At 43.4% G+C, this 18,047-nt stretch overlaps 1 protein-coding gene across 1 annotated transcript in view; it reads right to left on the bottom strand.

Moving 5' to 3' along the window:
- The window catches only part of LOC124606301 (myb-related transcription factor, partner of profilin-like), a 193,013-nt gene that overhangs the window by 32,129 nt on the left and 142,837 nt on the right, over positions 1 to 18,047 (bottom strand). Inside the window, exon 3 of the mRNA XM_047138283.1 lies at positions 11,785 to 12,302. Within this exon, the coding sequence (XP_046994239.1) occupies positions 11,785 to 12,302 (518 nt within the window). The remainder of the gene's footprint in view (positions 1 to 11,784; positions 12,303 to 18,047) is intronic.

Below are 18,047 nucleotides of genomic sequence, written 5' to 3'. Positions count from 1 at the left end.
TGGATGATTTTTTAAGAACTAACGAAGTTTCGTGGTCTAATCGCATAGATGTGTGCACACATGGTGCTAAAGTTATGACGGGTCCTACAGTTGGAGAAATAACGAAAATAAAAGAAAACGCCAAGAACTGCAGCATTGGTCATTGTGCTCTCTACAGATACGCTTTAGCTAGGAAACAAATGCCTGTTTCGCTCAAGAAAGTTTTAGACGAATTCATTCAAATCATTAACTACATAAAATCAAGGCCATTGAAGTGAAGACTTTTCACAATACTGTGTGAAGATATAGAAAGCCTTCATCGTTTCCTACTTCTCCACACAGAAGTGAGGTGGCTCTCACATGGGAATGCTCTCTTTGGGTTGTACGAAGTAAGATTGGAAGTCTTAGCTTTCCTTTTGGAGCATAACACCAAATTAGCAGACCTTATTAATGACGAAAATTGGCAGTGTATACTTGCCTATTTGTCAGCTGTTTTCTCCAAAATGAACTAACGCATATTTCACTCCAAGGGCAAAGTGAAACAACGGTCACTGCTATCGACAAAGTTCGAGCATTCAAGGGGAAAATCAGATTTTGGGCAGAGAGTGTCGAGGAGGGGGAGGTCGAGTGTTTTCCTCTTCTCATGGAGTTTTTGAAAAACAAAACACTGGCGCTTGGGAAGAATTTGTTTCATAAAATCCTGGAACATCTCCGAAGCTTGATGTCACTATTGGAGCATTATTTCCCCTGTTTCCAAAAAGCCGAACAGAAATTGGTTCAAATGGCTCTGAGCACTAAGGGACAACATCTGAGGTCATCAGTCCCATAGAATTTAGAAGTACTTAAACCTAACTAACCTAAGGACATCACACACATCCATGCCCGAGGCAGGATTCGAACCTGCGACTGTAGCGGTCGCGTGGTTCCAGACTCAAGCGCCTAGAACCGCTCGGCCAAAAGCCGAACATTCTATCATCAAATGAATATGAGTTGTTGATAGAAATTGCCACAGACCCTACCTTGAAATCAAGTTTTGACATTGACGGTTACTCACACTTTTGGATCCGGTTGGATAACAAGAAATACTACCCCCTTGTTGAAAAGGCAAAACGTGTACTTCTTCCGTTTGCCACAACATACATATGCGAATCTGGATACTCGATCTATACTGCCCACAAAACTAAGTACCGAAGCTGTCTATAAGCGCAACCAGATATCTGTCTCCAGTTGTCAAGAACTGAACACAACTTTTCAAAATTGTGTCAGCCGAAGCACCCTCAACCATCACATTAGGATTCCATTATTATTCCTACAGACTCATCTATAGTGAAGAAGAAAGCATTTTTCTTCGTAGATGCTCAGTGAACGTACCTGAACTATAACTCTGTAGGAATTTTGTCTCTGTCTTCTATCATTTACAAAATAATTATTAATTGAATTCTGTTGGCATTGATTTTTTTGTCACGAAAATTAAAAGGATCTCTAAAGCTAATTTCTTATCTTTATAATATATTCCGTCCTCTCTGTGAAAAATATGGCCTGCTTATACTTCAGTCACAATTACTTGTTATTACTCTGACACTATATTGTGGCAACTGGCTGCGAGTGTAAACAAATGAGGACTTTTCACGTGCCACCTTGTAAAAGGTAAACCTCCTCTGCCAGGATTGTTTCCTTTGAGAAAAAAAGTCTTACGTTCTGTGAAATGCTTTGTCTTCTTATATAGAAATAAGAGAGTCTGTTTGTTTGTTTTCCTAATTTGTTTACAGTCGAGGCTGACTGCCACGATATAGTGTCCAAGTAGTAGTTGAAGTTGTCAGCTGTAGCTAAACTGTTGCCACGCCGCCTCCCAGTTCCCAGCTACCAACTGACAGTACACTGTTGCAACGCCGCCTGCTAGCTGCCGGCTGTGGACTGACAGCTGCCGTTCAGTAGATACGCAAAGACGTAAAAATAGCTAGACTTTCCAAGCTGTTTACATGGGCACGAAAACTGATTGTGGAACTGGAAAACGGCTTTATAAAAGCAGATTTCCAGAATCGATTTTGAAGTGTTTACCTGCCCAACCAAAAGCGGAACTGGGAAATCGGCTTACGAAATCCGGTTTTGGAAACGCATGTAACTGGGTGAATGTATTCCCACACATTGCACATCAGATGTCACAATAGTCCTTTAAAGGCAATTCCTTGGCCTCTTTTCTTTCGTTATGTGTTTGTATCCCGAATCATGGGGTCTGCCTCTTTTCTTCACAGCCGCGCGGAATGGCCGCGCAGTCAAGGCGTCATGTCGTCGTGGATTGCGAGGCCGCTCCCACCAGAGGATCGAGTCCTCCCTCGGGAATGTGTGTGTGTGTGTGTGTGTGTGTGTGTGTGTGTGTGTGTTGTCCCTAGCGGAAGTTAAACTTAGGTTAATAGTGTGTAAGACTAGGGACTGATGACCTCAACAGTTAAGTCCCATAGACTTTACATACATTTGAACAATTTTTTTCGGATTTCACGAAAAACCACACACAACACACACACACACACACACGACTGTTACTAAATATGCATGCTCCTTACACAACAGTAGCCAAACAGTGGAAGTGAACAGACCACAAGCGGCAGCTTGTCAACAGCGAACAGTTTGGACGTGACATTGATTGCTCTTGGAGGCAGCTCCAATGTGTGAAATGTCAATTACCAAGTAATTTTAATCAGGCTATAGTGTATTGAACAAAGGGAGTAAATCCACTAGTAATTGTCTGGATACAGTGGGAATTCAAATTGGATCGTTAATTTAAAGTTGTTTTCATTCATCTCTAAACCAAAGACTATTGATACTTCGTGGAGAGGGGGGGGGGGGGGAGGGAGGGGGGGTGATTGGGAACATGGCACTTGCATTAAGTAGCTTTCAGTTCCCATGGGTTTTGCTCTGAAATTTAGAGTTGCTGTGCTCTTGACTGACTAGGGTTCCGCCATGGATTTTCGACTGAAGAAGGGGTCCGCCAGCTGAAAAAGTTGGGAAGCCCTGGTGTAGGCTATACTCAAAATTCACCACTCATGACGCTTCTCTGAAAATTAGAAATGTTTAACAGGCAAGGCGAACATAAATCGCCGGATTTTGTGAGGAATTCTTTTTAGATACTAACCAAAGCAGAGGTGACAAATCTTTTTGAATGGTCACCATGCAAGTGTGTCTGTGGAGGAGCTCCATCTAATATTTAGAAAAAAATGTGAGTGTAGGTTTCAGTTTTAAGGGCCCCACAAATGAGTGAGAGACCCCAGCAATCCGTGGTATGGGCGACCGATCTCTTCGTATGTCGCACTTATGTGGGCAAATCGCAGCGATCGGTCGCTGATTCCTGGTAGCATGGAAATTGTAAGCAATCTGATGGAATGCACATGATTTGTGCTTGCAATATGACTGCCTGGCTGGTTACTAGTGGTGTGTGGCAATATGGGACCCACGTCTCTAGTTACCAAATCTGGTTGTTCAGTTTTGTTTCGCTTCACTTTGCCTGCATTGGCGAAGAAATTTATGTTAGAATTTATCGTCATACAGGGACCACAAACTACGCTGAGAAGTGAAGTGGAAGCCGAATTGGCATTTCCTTTAAGAAAAAATATGCCAACCGATTTTGCAGTGATAAACATTTTGTAATTATTTATAAAATATTTGTATGCATTATTAAAATTTTTTACTTCCAAACAGAATGACGTACGTAGCTACCGTGATGTTCAGAGGACATTTTAATTTAAATGTTCAGGGTAACTCTACTACACAGTTAACTCAAGTAATTTCATATGATCTAACTCTCCTTTATACGATTTATAAGAAGAGTTAAAGAAATCAATAGTGCTGCAATTAACAACATCTCTACAGAAAGGTCGATAGATTTTATAAATAAGTTAAATTTTATAAGACCAACGAATAAAAAGCGAATTGAGAATTAATAATCGTAAAACGAATTGTATTAGCACGCTGGAAATACGTACACAATACATCTGTTGCCAGTAAAAAATGTAATACATTCTGTAAAGGGAACCACAGAAGGGGCGTCCGTCAGAAAGCGGGGAGGTAAAACACATTAAGGTAGTTGTAGAAACGATTGGTATTGTAGTTGTAAATTGTCGTAGCTGTGTTGGGAAAGAACCAGAGCTTGAAGCCCTGATAGAAAACACTGAAGCTCAAATAGTTGTAGGTACAGAGAGCTGGCTAAAGCCGGAAATAAGTTCAGCCGAATTTTTTTCAAACGATCTAACAGTGTTCAGAAAGGATAGATTAAATACAGTTGGTGGTGGAGTATTTATTGCTGTCAGAGGTAGTTTGCCTTGTAGCGAAATTGAAGTAGATAGTGCATGTGAAATAGTATCGGTAGAGGTTATACCTGACAATCAGACTAAACTATTAATTGGATCGTTTTACCAACCAACCCTCCCCTCCCTCCCCCCCCCCCCCCCCCCCCCCCCGCCCGACTCAGAAGACATAGTTGCTGAACAGTTCAAAGAACACTTGAGTCTCATTTCAAGTAAGTACCCCGCACATACAATTATAGTCGGTGGTGACTTCAATCTACCCTCGATATGCTGGAAAAATTATACGTTTAAAGCCGGCAGCAGGCATAAAACATAATCCGAAATTGTTGTACTGAATGCTTTCTCAGAAAATTATTTTGAACAATTAGTTCACGAGCCAACTCGAAGCATACTTGACCTTTTAGCAACCACAAGGCAGTTGTTGATAGGCTGAATACCGTAACACCTACAACCAACAAAAAGAAACGTAAAGTATATCTATTTAAACGAGCTGATAAAAATTCTCTTAACGCCTTTTTAAGAGACAGTCTTCACTCCTTCCGATCTGATCATGTAAGTGTAGAAAAGTTGTGGAATGTTTTCAAAGAGATCAACAGCAATTGAGAGATATACAGTATACCACATAAAGCAATAAGTGATGGTACTGATCCCCCATGGTACGCAAAACGGGTCACATCGTTGTTGCAGAAGCAACGAAAAAAGCATGCCAAATTTAAAAGAGCACAAAATCCCCAAGCTTGGCAAAGTTTTACAGAAGTTCGAAATATAGCGCGTACTTCAATGCGAGTTGCTTTTAATAATTTCCACAACGAAATTCTATCTCTAAATCTGGCAGAAAACCCAAAGAGATTCTGGTCATACATAAAGCACACCAGTGGCAAGACGTAATCAATCCCTTCTCTGCTCGAGAACAAAAGGTGAAGTCACTGATGACAGTGCCACTAAAGCAGAGTTATTTAACACGGTTTTCCGAAACTCCTTCACCAAAGAAGACAAAGTAAATATTCCTGAATTCCAATCAAGAACAACTGCCAAGATGAGAAACATAGAAGTAGATATCCTCGGTGTAACAAAGCAGCTTAAATCACTTAATAAAGGCAAGGCCTCCGGTACAGATTGTATACCAGTCAGGTTCGAGTATGCTGATAAAATAGCTCCATATTTAGCAATTACATACAACCACTCGCTCACAGAAAGATACGTACCTAAAGACTGAAAAATTGCTCAAGTCACACCAATACCCAAAAAGGAAAGTATGAGTAATCCGCTGAATTACAGGCCTATATCACTAACGTCGATTTGCAGTAGGGTTTTAGAACGTATACGGTATTCGAACATTATGAAGTACCTCGAAGTAAACGATTTATTGACATATGGTCAGCACGGATTCAGAAAATATCGTTCTTGTAAAACACAACTAGCTCTTTATACTCATGAAGTAATCAGAGCTATCGACAGGGGATGTCAAATTGAGTCCATATTTTTAGATTTCCAGAAGGCTTTCGATACCATTCCCCACAAGCGTCTTCTAATTAAACTGTGTGCCTACAGAGTATCGCCTCAGTTGTGCGACTGGATTTGTGATATCCTGTCAGAAAGGTCACTGTTCGTAGTAATAGACGGAAAGTCACCGAGTAAAACAGAAATAATATCCGGCGATCCCCAAGGAAGTGTTATAGGCCCCCTATTGTTCCTGATCTATATTAACGACATAGGAGACAATCTGAGTAGCCGTCTTAGATTGTTTGCCAATGATGCAGTCATTTGCCGTCTTGTAAAGTCATCAGATGATCAAAACGACTTGCAAAATGATTTAGAAAAGATATCTGTATGGTGTGAAAAGTGGCAATTGACCCTAAAAAAAGAGAAGTGCGAAGTTATTCACATGAGTACTAAAAGAAATCAGCTAAATTTCGATTACGCGATAAGTCACACAAATCTGAGGGCTGTAAATTCAACTAAATACTTAGAGATTACAATTACAAATAGCCTAAATTGGAACGCTCACATAGATAAAATTGTGGGCAGAGCAAACCAAAGACTGCGATTCATTGGCAGAACACTTAGAAGGTGCAACAGGTCTACCAAAGAGACTGCTTACACTACGCTTGTCCGCCCTATTCTGGAGTACTGCTGTGTGGTGTGGGATCCGCATCTGGTGGGACTGACGTGAACTGGAGTGACGATCATTAAAACAAAGGCGTTTTTCGTTGCGACGGGATCTTCTCATGAAATTTCAATCACCAGATTTCTCCTCCGATTGCGAAAACATTCTGTCGGCACCCACCTACATAGAGAGAAATGACCATCACGATAAAATAAGAGAAATCAGGGCCCGCACGGAAAAATATAAGTCTCGTTTTTCCCGCGTACCGTTCGAGAGTGGAACGGTAGAGGAACAACATGAAGGTGTTTCACTGAACCCTCTGCCAGGCACTTCATTGTGAATAGCAGAGTAATCACGTAGATGTAGATTTAGATGTAAAGTAATCTATAGTAACCAAGAAAAGTTGTTCAAAACAAGTTTATTAATTCCAATTTATAATTAATTGTCGTTATTTATAATATATTATAATTATAAGTTGCGTCTATTTTAAATTCATGAAGGTATGAAAATTAAACTGCAACCGCTGTTAAAAATAGCAGTCCATTTTCCATAGCAGAACGTCACGACACAGCGATGCTCATAAATTGCTTGGCAAATCGCTCATGTGTGGGGTGTTGAGGCGAGCGAACGATTGCAGGCGATATCACAAGCAACAGATCGCTGCGGTCCGTCATTCGTGTGTGGCGCTCTTGAATCGGCACGGCACTTCCCCCTCCAGCTCTCAGCATTTCCCGTACAGCACCTGCCGGTAAGCCCCACCACTATCTTTCTCCCCACTCATCCTACGCTGACTGCGCATCTAGCGGTCATGTTATTCTGTGTGGACTCTTTATCAGTAGTCTACCATTTCGAAGTTTGTCGAGCAACGCATGGTGCTCACATTGAGTTTACAGTATAGTGTTTGTACGAATATAAAACTTTCAACTTTCCTCTATCTAGTGATGTGTGTAATGTGTTTCTGTATCTCATAGTTTGTCTGTAGTAAACAACCGAAATCTGTTCTTTCTTTTTAAATCACCCTGTATTTTTTTTTTCTTTTGAAGTCTCTTGACTCAAGCATCTAAAGGGCTAGAAACCGACTGGTGTACTTCTTTAAGGGAGCGACCAGTCCGTTGAGACTACTGTCGGACTTTTTTATTATGGAGACTCGAGTTTAAGCTTTAGTAACAAGCAAACAAACAGGCCTATCGCAACATGAGCTATACCAATATTTTTCTTGTTTAGTTCAACTTTAAGCTAAGTGGTGTGATTTGATTTTAGCGTTCAATACACTCGTATACTTTTTTGTTTTATATTGTAGCCGGGATTGTCTCGTTCTCGGTTTCTTCCTTACGTACTGCTCGCTTCAAAAATATATAGCTTGAAATGTATTTGTTTGATGTTAATTGAATTTTAATATGCTACAGGGGCCTTTATGGGCAGTAGGAATCTTAGGTTACAGACTTTTTCAGTGGCCCACAAAAGAGTTCTTACGATTTTTCTTAGGTAACTTTTTCTCAGCCCACGATAAACACGTAATAAAAAGCGTGGTTTTGTTTTGAAGGCGTATTTTGTGGATATATGAAGCTACAACCACTCTGACGGTACAGTGTTATACGGATTTTATAATGACCTCGCGATTAACAGCGTAAACGGCTTTGAAAATGAGTGTGTCGTTGTCGCGAAGCTCCGGGCTGTTGGAAGACGGTTTGCCTGTGACTGTCAACGTAGCTCGTGATTCCGCCACTGCGCCTACTGTTGATCTAACGGACCAGCACTAACAAAAACGGTCTTAAGTATCACTGTTTATAAAATCCGTACCACACGGTACAGTCACGGTGGTTATAGGAGACATGCAAAACAAACCAACGCTTTCATTACATGTTTATCCTCAGATGAGATATAGTTACTTTAGAAAAATCTTAAAAACTTCTGTTTGGGTGATCGAACTGTAACTTGGGATTTCCACTACGTGACTGCAACATATAAAAATTTGATTAACATTGGACAAACAAATTTCAAGCTCTACAGTTTTGAAGCAAGTGGTTTGTAGAGAAAATGCCAAAAACCAGGCAGTCCGTACTATAATCTAAAATAAAAAAACAGGTTGAACCTTAAAACCAAACTGCTCCATACAGCCTAACGCAGAATAAAACAAAAAATATTCGGATAACTTATTTCGCGAGAGGCTTTTTGGCTGGCTTTTTTAAAAATCTTTATTGCAATACATAATAATTATACAAAATAACCCACCACCTTAATGATTAGTGGGTCCTAATATTAATACAACGTTATATGTTATTTGCAGTTATTACAGTTAATTTAAAAATTGCAGACAGTGTGAGCAGTGCAGGTTAATGGGTAAAATTACGATTTTGTTAAAACTACCTACTTGTTAGTAATCCTAACTACCTGCAGCGCTACAGATGTGTCAGTATAGATATAAACCTACTAGAAGTCCTTGCTCATCGAGCTAATCCCGATGAGCGTGCCCCTGACACTGGGCAGGCCAAAACTACTAGTCGCTGCAGGTTCCTATTTTAGTATCTACTTCTAACCCTACTAATGACTAACTAACCTACGTCATATCCGGTGCTGTCATAATCGTGAATACGTGTGCCCCAGTCCCCCTAGCCCTGCACGTGGCGGATTCCAACTAACAAGTCGACCTGTCCACGCACAGGCGGTTCAGGATTAGGGTACTAGGACACGTTCAGTAGTTGGTTCTAATCGCGAAAGTCCCTCAGGTATGCAGTCAGAACTTTACGTGATACATCATTTGCCAGGTTATTCAAAGTTTCAATAGTCTGTTCGTGTCTTAGTAGGTCGTATGTGTTATTGTTTGGTAGTTGTTATCTTAATGTCACTGCTACATCATCGAAAATGGGGCACTCGTAAACCACATGGTCGGGAGTACCCTTCGATGTGCCACAGTCACACTCAGGTGCAGCTCTTTTCCCAAACCGGCATAGATATGTCGGGTAGAGCCCATGACCAGTGACAAAATGAATTAGATCCCGGGTTGCTTCGAAGTATGTCATGCCTAACCTTTCTTTAACATTTGGCAAGAGTCTGACGGTTCTTCTGCCAGATTCATCCATTTCCCATGATTCCTGCCCTTCTCCTTATCTCTCCCTTGTCCCTAGCCCGAACTCCCAGAATATTTTCTATTTTCATGTCGTTCCCTTTCTTAGCCCAGTACCATGCTGCTTGCTCTCGAATTTTAATATACAGGGGACAGAGCCCCATTATCACTAATAGGGCACCACCTGGAGATGTTCTACAAGCCCCCCACAGATCTTAACAGCATGTTCCTTTGTACTCTTCTCACTGTCATGGCAGGCACCACTCTTGTGAGCCTGTGTACCCAGACTCCCGAGCCGTAACCCACTATTGAAGTTAGTATACTGTTATAGTACAATTTTATTAGCTGGGGGGGGGGGGGGGGAGGTGAAATCTTTTGTGTCCTATGGAGCTGAGGTTACTGACAAGGGAACCTCCCCATCGCACCCCCTTCAGATTTAGTTATAAGTTGGCACAGTGAATAGGCCTTGAAAAACTGAACACAGATCAATCGAGAAAACAGGAAGAAGTTGTGTGCAACTACGAAAAAATAAGCAAAATATACAAACTGAGTAGTCCATGCGCAAGATAGGCAATATAAAGGGTCGTCGGAGCTCAGAAGCGCCGTGGTCCCGTGGTTAGCGTGAGCAACTGCGGAACGAGGGGTCCTTGGTTCAAGTCTTGCCTCGAGTGAAAAGTTTAATTTTTTGTTTTCAGTTTATGTGACAAACTCTTATGTTTTCATCACTTTTTTGGGAGTGATTATCACATCCACAAGAAAACCGAAATCGGGTAAGGTAGAAGAATCTTTTTACCCATTCGCCAAGTGTACAAGTTAGGTGGGTCGACAACATATTCCTGTCATGTGACGCACATGCCGTCACCAGTGTCGTATAGAATGTATCAGACGCGTTTTCCTGTGGAGGAATTGGTTGACCTATGAACTTGCGATCAAATGTTTTCGGTTCCCATTGGAGAGGCACGTCCTTTCGTCTACTAATCGCACGGTTTACCGGTGCGGTCGCGAAACACAGACACTAAACTTATTACAGTGAACAGAGGCGTCAATGAACGAACGGACAGATCATAACTTTGCGAAAATAACGAAATTAAACTTTTCACTGGAGTGAAGACTTGAACCAAGGACCTCTCGTTCCGCAGCTGCTCGCGCTAACCACGGGACCACGGCGCTTCTGAGCTCCGATGACCTATCTTGCGCATGGACTACTCAGTTTGTATACTTTGCTTATTTTTTCGTAGTTGCACACAACTTCTTCCTGTTTTCTCAATTGATCTGTGTTCAGTTTTTCAAGGCGTATCCAGTGCGCCAACTTATATCTAAATCTGAGGGGGGTGCGATGGGGAGGTTCCCTTGTGAGTACGTGTAATGCTCTTTGGGTTACGGATTCAATGTGCTTCGCGAAGTTCCACCTTTCATCGATGATAACTCCCAAGTAGCGAGTTTCGTGTCGTCTGAGAACTGGTGAGCCCGCAATTTTCACTGTGGGATTTCATACTAGCTGTCCTTTCAGCAATAGGTATGTTGATTTGGTTGGTTAAATTGACATTTTAGTATTACTCCACCATAGATGCAATTTCGCCATGGCCTTTTCTATTTTGGGTTCTATGTCTTGGCGGCTCCTGCCGCCAACCAGCAGGAGGAGGTCATCTGCGTAGGCTATCACCTCTAGCACCTCTTCACTCTGTTGCAAACTGTCTAGGAGTGGTACCATGTGGATATCCCAAAATAGGGGACCTAAAGCAGAACCCTGGGGACATCCCTTAGTTAAGGTTTTTCCAACTTTACCATTAGGGGATGATAGCCAGACCTTCCGACCCTCACAATAGCTCCTCAGCCAACCATATAGCAGCCCAGGACACTCATTCTCCCACCAGCACGAGAAGAGCGAAGGCCACCACCGGTTGTCAAAGGCGCCACAGATGACAACCATGGTGTCAACAACGTACTTGTACGGGGTAGAGCCACAGACCTCGGCCGCCAGAGCGATTGCATCAGTTGCCGACCGCCCTGGCCGGAAGCCGAACTGCCTGCTGCTCATCCCGCACAGCACTCAGTGTGCGGTCAGTCTGTCAGCTAGCAATTTCTCGAATAATTTCTCAAAAATGTCTAATAAGCAAATTGGTCTGTAAGACTTAGCTTCAGCTGGGTCTTTATCAGGTCTTTTTTTAATAATTACTACATTGGCTACCTTCCAGATCTCAGGGAATTTTTCTGGCTTTTGGCTGGCTTAAACTCTAGTATCCATAGTAAAAAATCCGATAGTTGAAGGAGGAGAACCAGGGTGTTTACTGTTTTTACGTCGCGACTTTGGACTGCGAGCCCCGCGGAGTGCTTACCCCGGCAGTGGCCGCGGCGGGTCGGCGTGCCTCGGCGGCGGCGGCGGCGGCGGGGGCGGCGGCGGCGGCGGCTGGCTCTGGCTGACCCGCGGCTGCTGCTCTGCTGGCGGCTGCGGCGGCTGCCGGGGGCAGGTGCCCGACGTCGACGGCGCCTGCAGAAGCGGCTGCGGCGGCGGCTTGGGCGCGTGGCGCGGCTTCTTCTGCGGGGGCGGCGTCGGCGTCGGTTGGCTGGGCGCCGGCGGCGGCGTGGCCGGCGGCATCGTCAGCGCTACCTGCGGCGTCGGCGTCGGCGTCTGCCGCTGGCTGCTGCAGCTTTCGTCGTCCTCGCACTCGCTTTCGTCCTCGTCAAACGGGTCCTTCACCTGCTGCTTGACGCACGGCGCCTGCTCGATCACGATCTCCACGTCGTCCGGGTCCCTGCTAGAGTTCCCGCAGTCCGCCGACGAGGTCGCCCAGCACGAGTCGGCGCGCGAGTCTTCGTCTACCACCTCCTGTTCGGGCGATGACGAAAGGCACCACTGCTCGTTGACAACAACACAGCGAATACAGGTTGATTACAAAACATACATCGGGTTTGCATGTTCTATAGCTTCTAATAAATAATGCCCACTCATTTGTAGTAATAACCAATCAATATAACATACTTAAATGTTTTGTTTACGTTACTGCAGGCTCCATTTTGACTCCCCAGGTGACAGGGGGATAACAGTTAAAAGGCGACTAATCGACAGAAAGCATTTTGTGTGTTGCAATATGAGAAGACAGAATCCGTCACTACCATGCAGCACACGTTCCGAAGACTGTACAACACAGTCGTCAACGCACCAAAGCATTCTGCGTGGCCTCGACAGTTCAAGGACACAGGCAGCCTCTGTAGAGGAAAAAGTTCCGGCTGCCACTTGCGGTGGAGGAAACAGTGGAGAGCGTCCGAGATGTGTTACTTTTTTGCCCATAGAAATCCACAAGTTGCGTACCATCAGACGCTAATTTTGCGAACGCGTCCAGGAGCCACTGGAAGATGACGATTTTCCCCGCCAACCCGTGTTCAGTGATGCGGCGACGTTTCATCTAAACGGCAAAGTGAATCGTCACAAAGACCGCATATGGGGCACGGAAAATCCCAGTGTTACAGTGGAGACTGAAAGAGATTCTCCAAAGGCGAATGTCCTCTATACTGTGTCATGTAGCAACGTTTATGGGCCCAACTTTTTTCCTGGGAAAATTGCGACGGGTACGACGTACCTAAACACTGTTTCTGAGATTGATAGCTGATAACCCACGCTTCATAATCCTACAAGACAGTGATTCACCGCATGGGCATAGAGGAGTGTGTCGCCATCTGAACCAGGAACTTCCAAACAGGTGGAATGGGTGATGTGCCCAGGATGATTCAGCACTCTTCAGGTGGCCCCCAGGACCTGCCGACCTTACAATTTGTGAATTTTTTATTTGGGGATACTGTCTTTACGTACACACTTCCTCCGACAACATTGGCTGAACTCCAGAATAACATTACTGCTGCGCTGGCGAACATCGACGCGGACACGTTCCAAAATGTATGGGGTGAGTCTATGGGCTGAGCCTCGCTACCGTATACAGGTGTGTCGTGTAACACGAGGAGATCACATAAAGCATCTGTAATGATGTGTAAAAGCTTGAAAATGTACTTTTTCATACAATGCATACAATACTATTTTGTATGAAATACATTTTTAAACATATTCATCCAAAACCCGATGGATCATTTGTAATCACCCTGTAGTTAGCAGTGCAATCAGTTACAAATGTCATACGAGGCGCATGAGAAAAGTAATGAGACTGACAACAGGGCGAAAGATCTGGCAACTCTGTGTTGTTCTACTTGTGTACACCGGTGAGTTCATCGCTTCCTCTACATAAACATCTGCGTTTACATGATTACTCTACAATTCGCAATTTAGTGCCTGGCAGAGGGTTCATCCAACGAGATTCAAGCAATTTCTCTATCGTTCTGCTCTATAACAGCGCGGGAGAAAAATGAACACTAACATCTTTCCGTAATAATTCTGATTTCTCATATTTTATTATAATGATCTTTCCTCCCTATGATGGTGAACACCAACAAAATATTTTCGCAATCTCATAAAAAAGTTGGTGTCTGAAATTTAATGAGAAGTTCCTGACGCAACGGAAAAACGCGTTTGTTTCAATGATTGCCATCCCAATTCGTGTATCATATCCGTGGGTCTCTTTCATCTAATCCGCGATAGTAAAAAACAAACTGCCCTTCTTTGCACTTTTCCGAAGTCCTCCGTTGCTCCTGTCTAATGTGAATCCCTCACTGCGCAGCAAAATTCCAGAAGAGTATGTACAAGCCTAGTGTCAGCAGTCTCTTTAGTAGACTTATTGCATTTTCTCAGTGTTCTGCCAATAAATCGTAGTGGTTTGCTTTCTCCACAACATTATCTATGTAATCGTTCCAATTTAGGCTACCCGTAATTGTAGTCTCTAAGTATTTGGTCAAAGGGCAGTCTTTTGATTTGTGTTATTTATTGTGAAATCGAAACTTAGCGGATTCCTTTAGGTACTCATGTGGATGACTTCACAGTTTTCATTATTTATAGTCAATTACCACTTTTCGCACCATACATATATCTTGTCTAAATCGTTTATCCATTTGTTTTCGTTTGACGACTTTATAAGATGGTAAATGACAGAATCATCTCCAAACAATCTGAGAACGCAGCTCAAATTGCCTCCTAAGTCGTTTATGTACATCGGGAACAGCACAGGGCCTATAACACTTTCTTAGGAAAAGCCAGACATTACTTTAATCGTTGACTTTGGGTCAGTTAATACGAAGTGTGACCTTTCTGGCATGAAATCAGCAATCCAGCTGCAGAACTGAGACAATAGTCCATAGGTACGTATTTTGATTAGAAGTCGCTTGTGAAGTACAATGTCAAAGGCCTTCTGCAAATCTAAAAATATGGAGTCAATTTGACATCCGCTATCACCAGCACTCATTACTTTGTGAGAATGAAGAGAGAACCGTGTTCGACAAGACCAAAATTTCCTGAACTCTTGTAGACTGTTTGTCTACAAATCGTTTACTTCGATATAACTCAAAATGTTCGAACACATATACACTGATGAATCAAAACATTATGACCAACTGCTTAATAGCTTGGCTGTCCGTCTTCGGAACGAAATACATCGCTGATTCTGCGTATCAGGGTTCCGACAGTTTGTTGGTAGATTTGTGGAGGTATGTGGTGTTCGATGTCTACGCATAGGTCATGTAATTTGCGTAAATAATGGCCCGCTAATTAGCGAACGCGGTGATGGCGCTCGATAGAGACCCAGATGGATTCCGTAGGATTTACATCAGGCTGTTTTGATTTCTGAGACATCAACGTGAGTTCAATATGAAGCTCTTCAAACCACTGTAGCATGGTTCTAGCTTCGACACAAGGATAATCACACAGCTGGAAGACGACATCGCCGTCGGGGAAGACATCAAGCATGGAGGGATGCGGGTGGTTCGCAACTGTCAGCGTGTCTTTCTTACCACCATAGGTGCCACGCAAGCGGAGGAGAATGTCTCTCATAGAATAATACTGCTCTCGCCAGCCTGCGTCCGTGGCGCGCTGTACGTTTCGAACGGCCGTTCACCTCCATGACGGCGTTTGCAGAGATGACCATCTAAATAATGTAGCAAAACTGTGGTTCACTGAAGAACTGATACGTTTCCATTGAACGACGGTTTAATCCCGACGGTCCTGTGCCCACTGTAATGGTAACTGACGATAACGTTCGGTCAACGTGTGAACATTTTGGGGTAGTCTGCTGTGGAGCTCCATGTTAAACAATGGACAATGTACGGCATGCTCCGAAACACTTGTACGTGCACCAGCATTGCACTCTTTCGGCAGAGATGCCATACATCACCACCCATTCTACTTTACAGAGCAGACAAGCCTCCTAACCCCATGTTCTGTGAAGAGCCGTGGACGTCCAACCATTTGGAGCCTAGTGGTAGTTTCACTGTCCTACCTCTCTCCATTGTAATTCTGTCAGAGACAGCAAAGGACTTGGAAGAGCAGTTGAACGGAATGGACAGTGTCTTGAAAGAAGGATATAAGATGAACATCAACAAAAGCAAAACGAGGATAATGGAATGTAGTCAAATTAAATCGGGTGATGCTGAGGGGATTAGATTAGGAAATGAGACACTTAAAGTAGTAAAGCAGTTTTGCTATTTAGGGAGCAAAATAACTGATGATGGTCGAAGTAGAGAGGATATAAAATGTAGACTGGCAATGGCAAGGAAATCGTTTCTGAAGAAGAGAAATTTGTTAACATCGAGTATAGATTTAAGTGTCAGGAAGTCGTTTCTGAAAGTATTTGTATGGAGTGTAGCCATGTATGGAAGTGAAACATGGACGATAACCAGTTTGGACAAGAAGAGAATAGAAGCTTTCGAAATGTGGTGCTACAGAAGAATGCTGAAGATAAGGTGGGTAGATCACGTAACTAATGAGGAGGTATTGAATAGGACTGGGGAGAAGAGAAGTTTGTGGCACAACTTGACTAGAAGAAGGGATCAGTTGGTAGGACATGTTTTGAGGCATCAAGGGATCACAAATTTAGCATTGGAGGGCAGCGTGTCGGGTAAAAATCGTAGAGGGAGACCAAGAGATCAATACACTAAGCAGATTCAGAAGGATGTAGGTTGCAGTGGGTACTGGGAGATGAAGAAGCTTGCACAGGATAGAGTAGCATGGAGAGCTGCATCTAACCAGTCTCAGGACTGAAGACCACAACAACAACAACAACCTCTCTCCATAGCTGCTCACGACAATCGCCCGTGAACATACGACCAGCTTCACCGCTTTCGAGATACTAGTTCACAGGCTGTGCGTAATAATAATTTGCCATTTGTCAAAGTCGCTTATAAAATGGATTTACACATTTGCAGCCCATGTCTTCACTAGAGTGATCCCCCGTAGTGGCCTTCGTGTCTGCTCCGTTCACGTACTTTTGTTACCGCGTCACGAGCGACGCGGTGGGCAGTGGTCATAATGTCTTCGCTATTAGTGTTTGTTCCAAAATCGTACTGCAAATTGACGTTGGCGATATGGGTCTGTAACTCAGCAGGTTACTCCTATTTCCTTTCTTAGGTATTGGTGTGACGTTTGCAACTTTCTGCTATTTAGGTATGGGTGTTTCAACGAACGGTCGGTTGTAAATGATTGCTAAATATGGAGCTATTGTATCAGCATACACTGACAGGAACCTGACTGGTATACAATCAGGACGGAGGCCTTGCATTTATTAAGTGATTTAAGCTGCTTTGCCCCATCGAGGTCATCTACTTTTAAGTTACTCATATTGGCAGTTGTTCATATTGGCAGTTGTTGTGGAATATTTTCTTCGTCTTCTTTCGTAAACGAATTTCGGAAAACTGTATTTAGTTACTCTGCTTTAGAGGCGCTGTCATCAGTAACCTCAAGACCGTTATCGTGCAGTGAAGGCATCGTGTCTTTCCGCTGGTGTACTCTAGATACGACCAGAATCTCTCTGGATATTCTGCCAGATGCTCAGTCCCGATTTCAGCTCCGTGCAGCTATTACGGGAAATCTGACAGCGCCATCGGTGAAATTGTATTTTTGTTGTGCGTTACGAAAATGGAACAGTGGAATTTAGACTAACGTTATGCCACCAAGTTGTCTTGGAGAACCCGCGGCTGTGACCTTCGAAAAGTTGAAACAGGCCTATGGGGAACATTTCATACCAAAAACAAAAGTTTTCCGCTGGCACAAATTGCTTTTGGAAGGCCGAGAACGCGTTGATGATGGACCTTGCTTACGGAGATCTTCAACTTCACAAACCGACGAAAACGTCGAACGTGTGCTTGGTGTTGTGATATCATAAGGGTGACAGGTGACGTGTTAAATTCAAAAACATTCACCATACACCAAATTTTGACCCAAGTCCTTGACGTCCTTGAAAGGCTCAGGAAAAGGGTGAAGCGAGTGACACTTGACATTGCAGACAACTGGATGCTGCTGCATCATGACAACGGCCTATGTCACACGGCCACTTCCATCGAGGAATTTTTTACCTCAAAAGCTTCCTGTTTATCCACAACCCGAAATTGGAAAATACGTTAAAAGGACATCGTTATGGGACTCTGGGGAACATCCAAAAGAATGTAGTCGACATGTTTAAGGTCGTACGAGTTGAAGCCTTTTAGAGCGGCCACTAAGACTGGAAGCAAC

The sequence above is a fragment of the Schistocerca americana genome, chromosome 3, assembly GCF_021461395.2.
Source record: "Schistocerca americana isolate TAMUIC-IGC-003095 chromosome 3, iqSchAmer2.1, whole genome shotgun sequence".
NCBI classification, from domain to species: domain Eukaryota; kingdom Metazoa; phylum Arthropoda; class Insecta; order Orthoptera; family Acrididae; genus Schistocerca; species Schistocerca americana.
The sequence above is the reverse complement of the archived record's forward strand: the minus strand, read 5'-3'. Positions and strand labels throughout refer to the sequence as shown.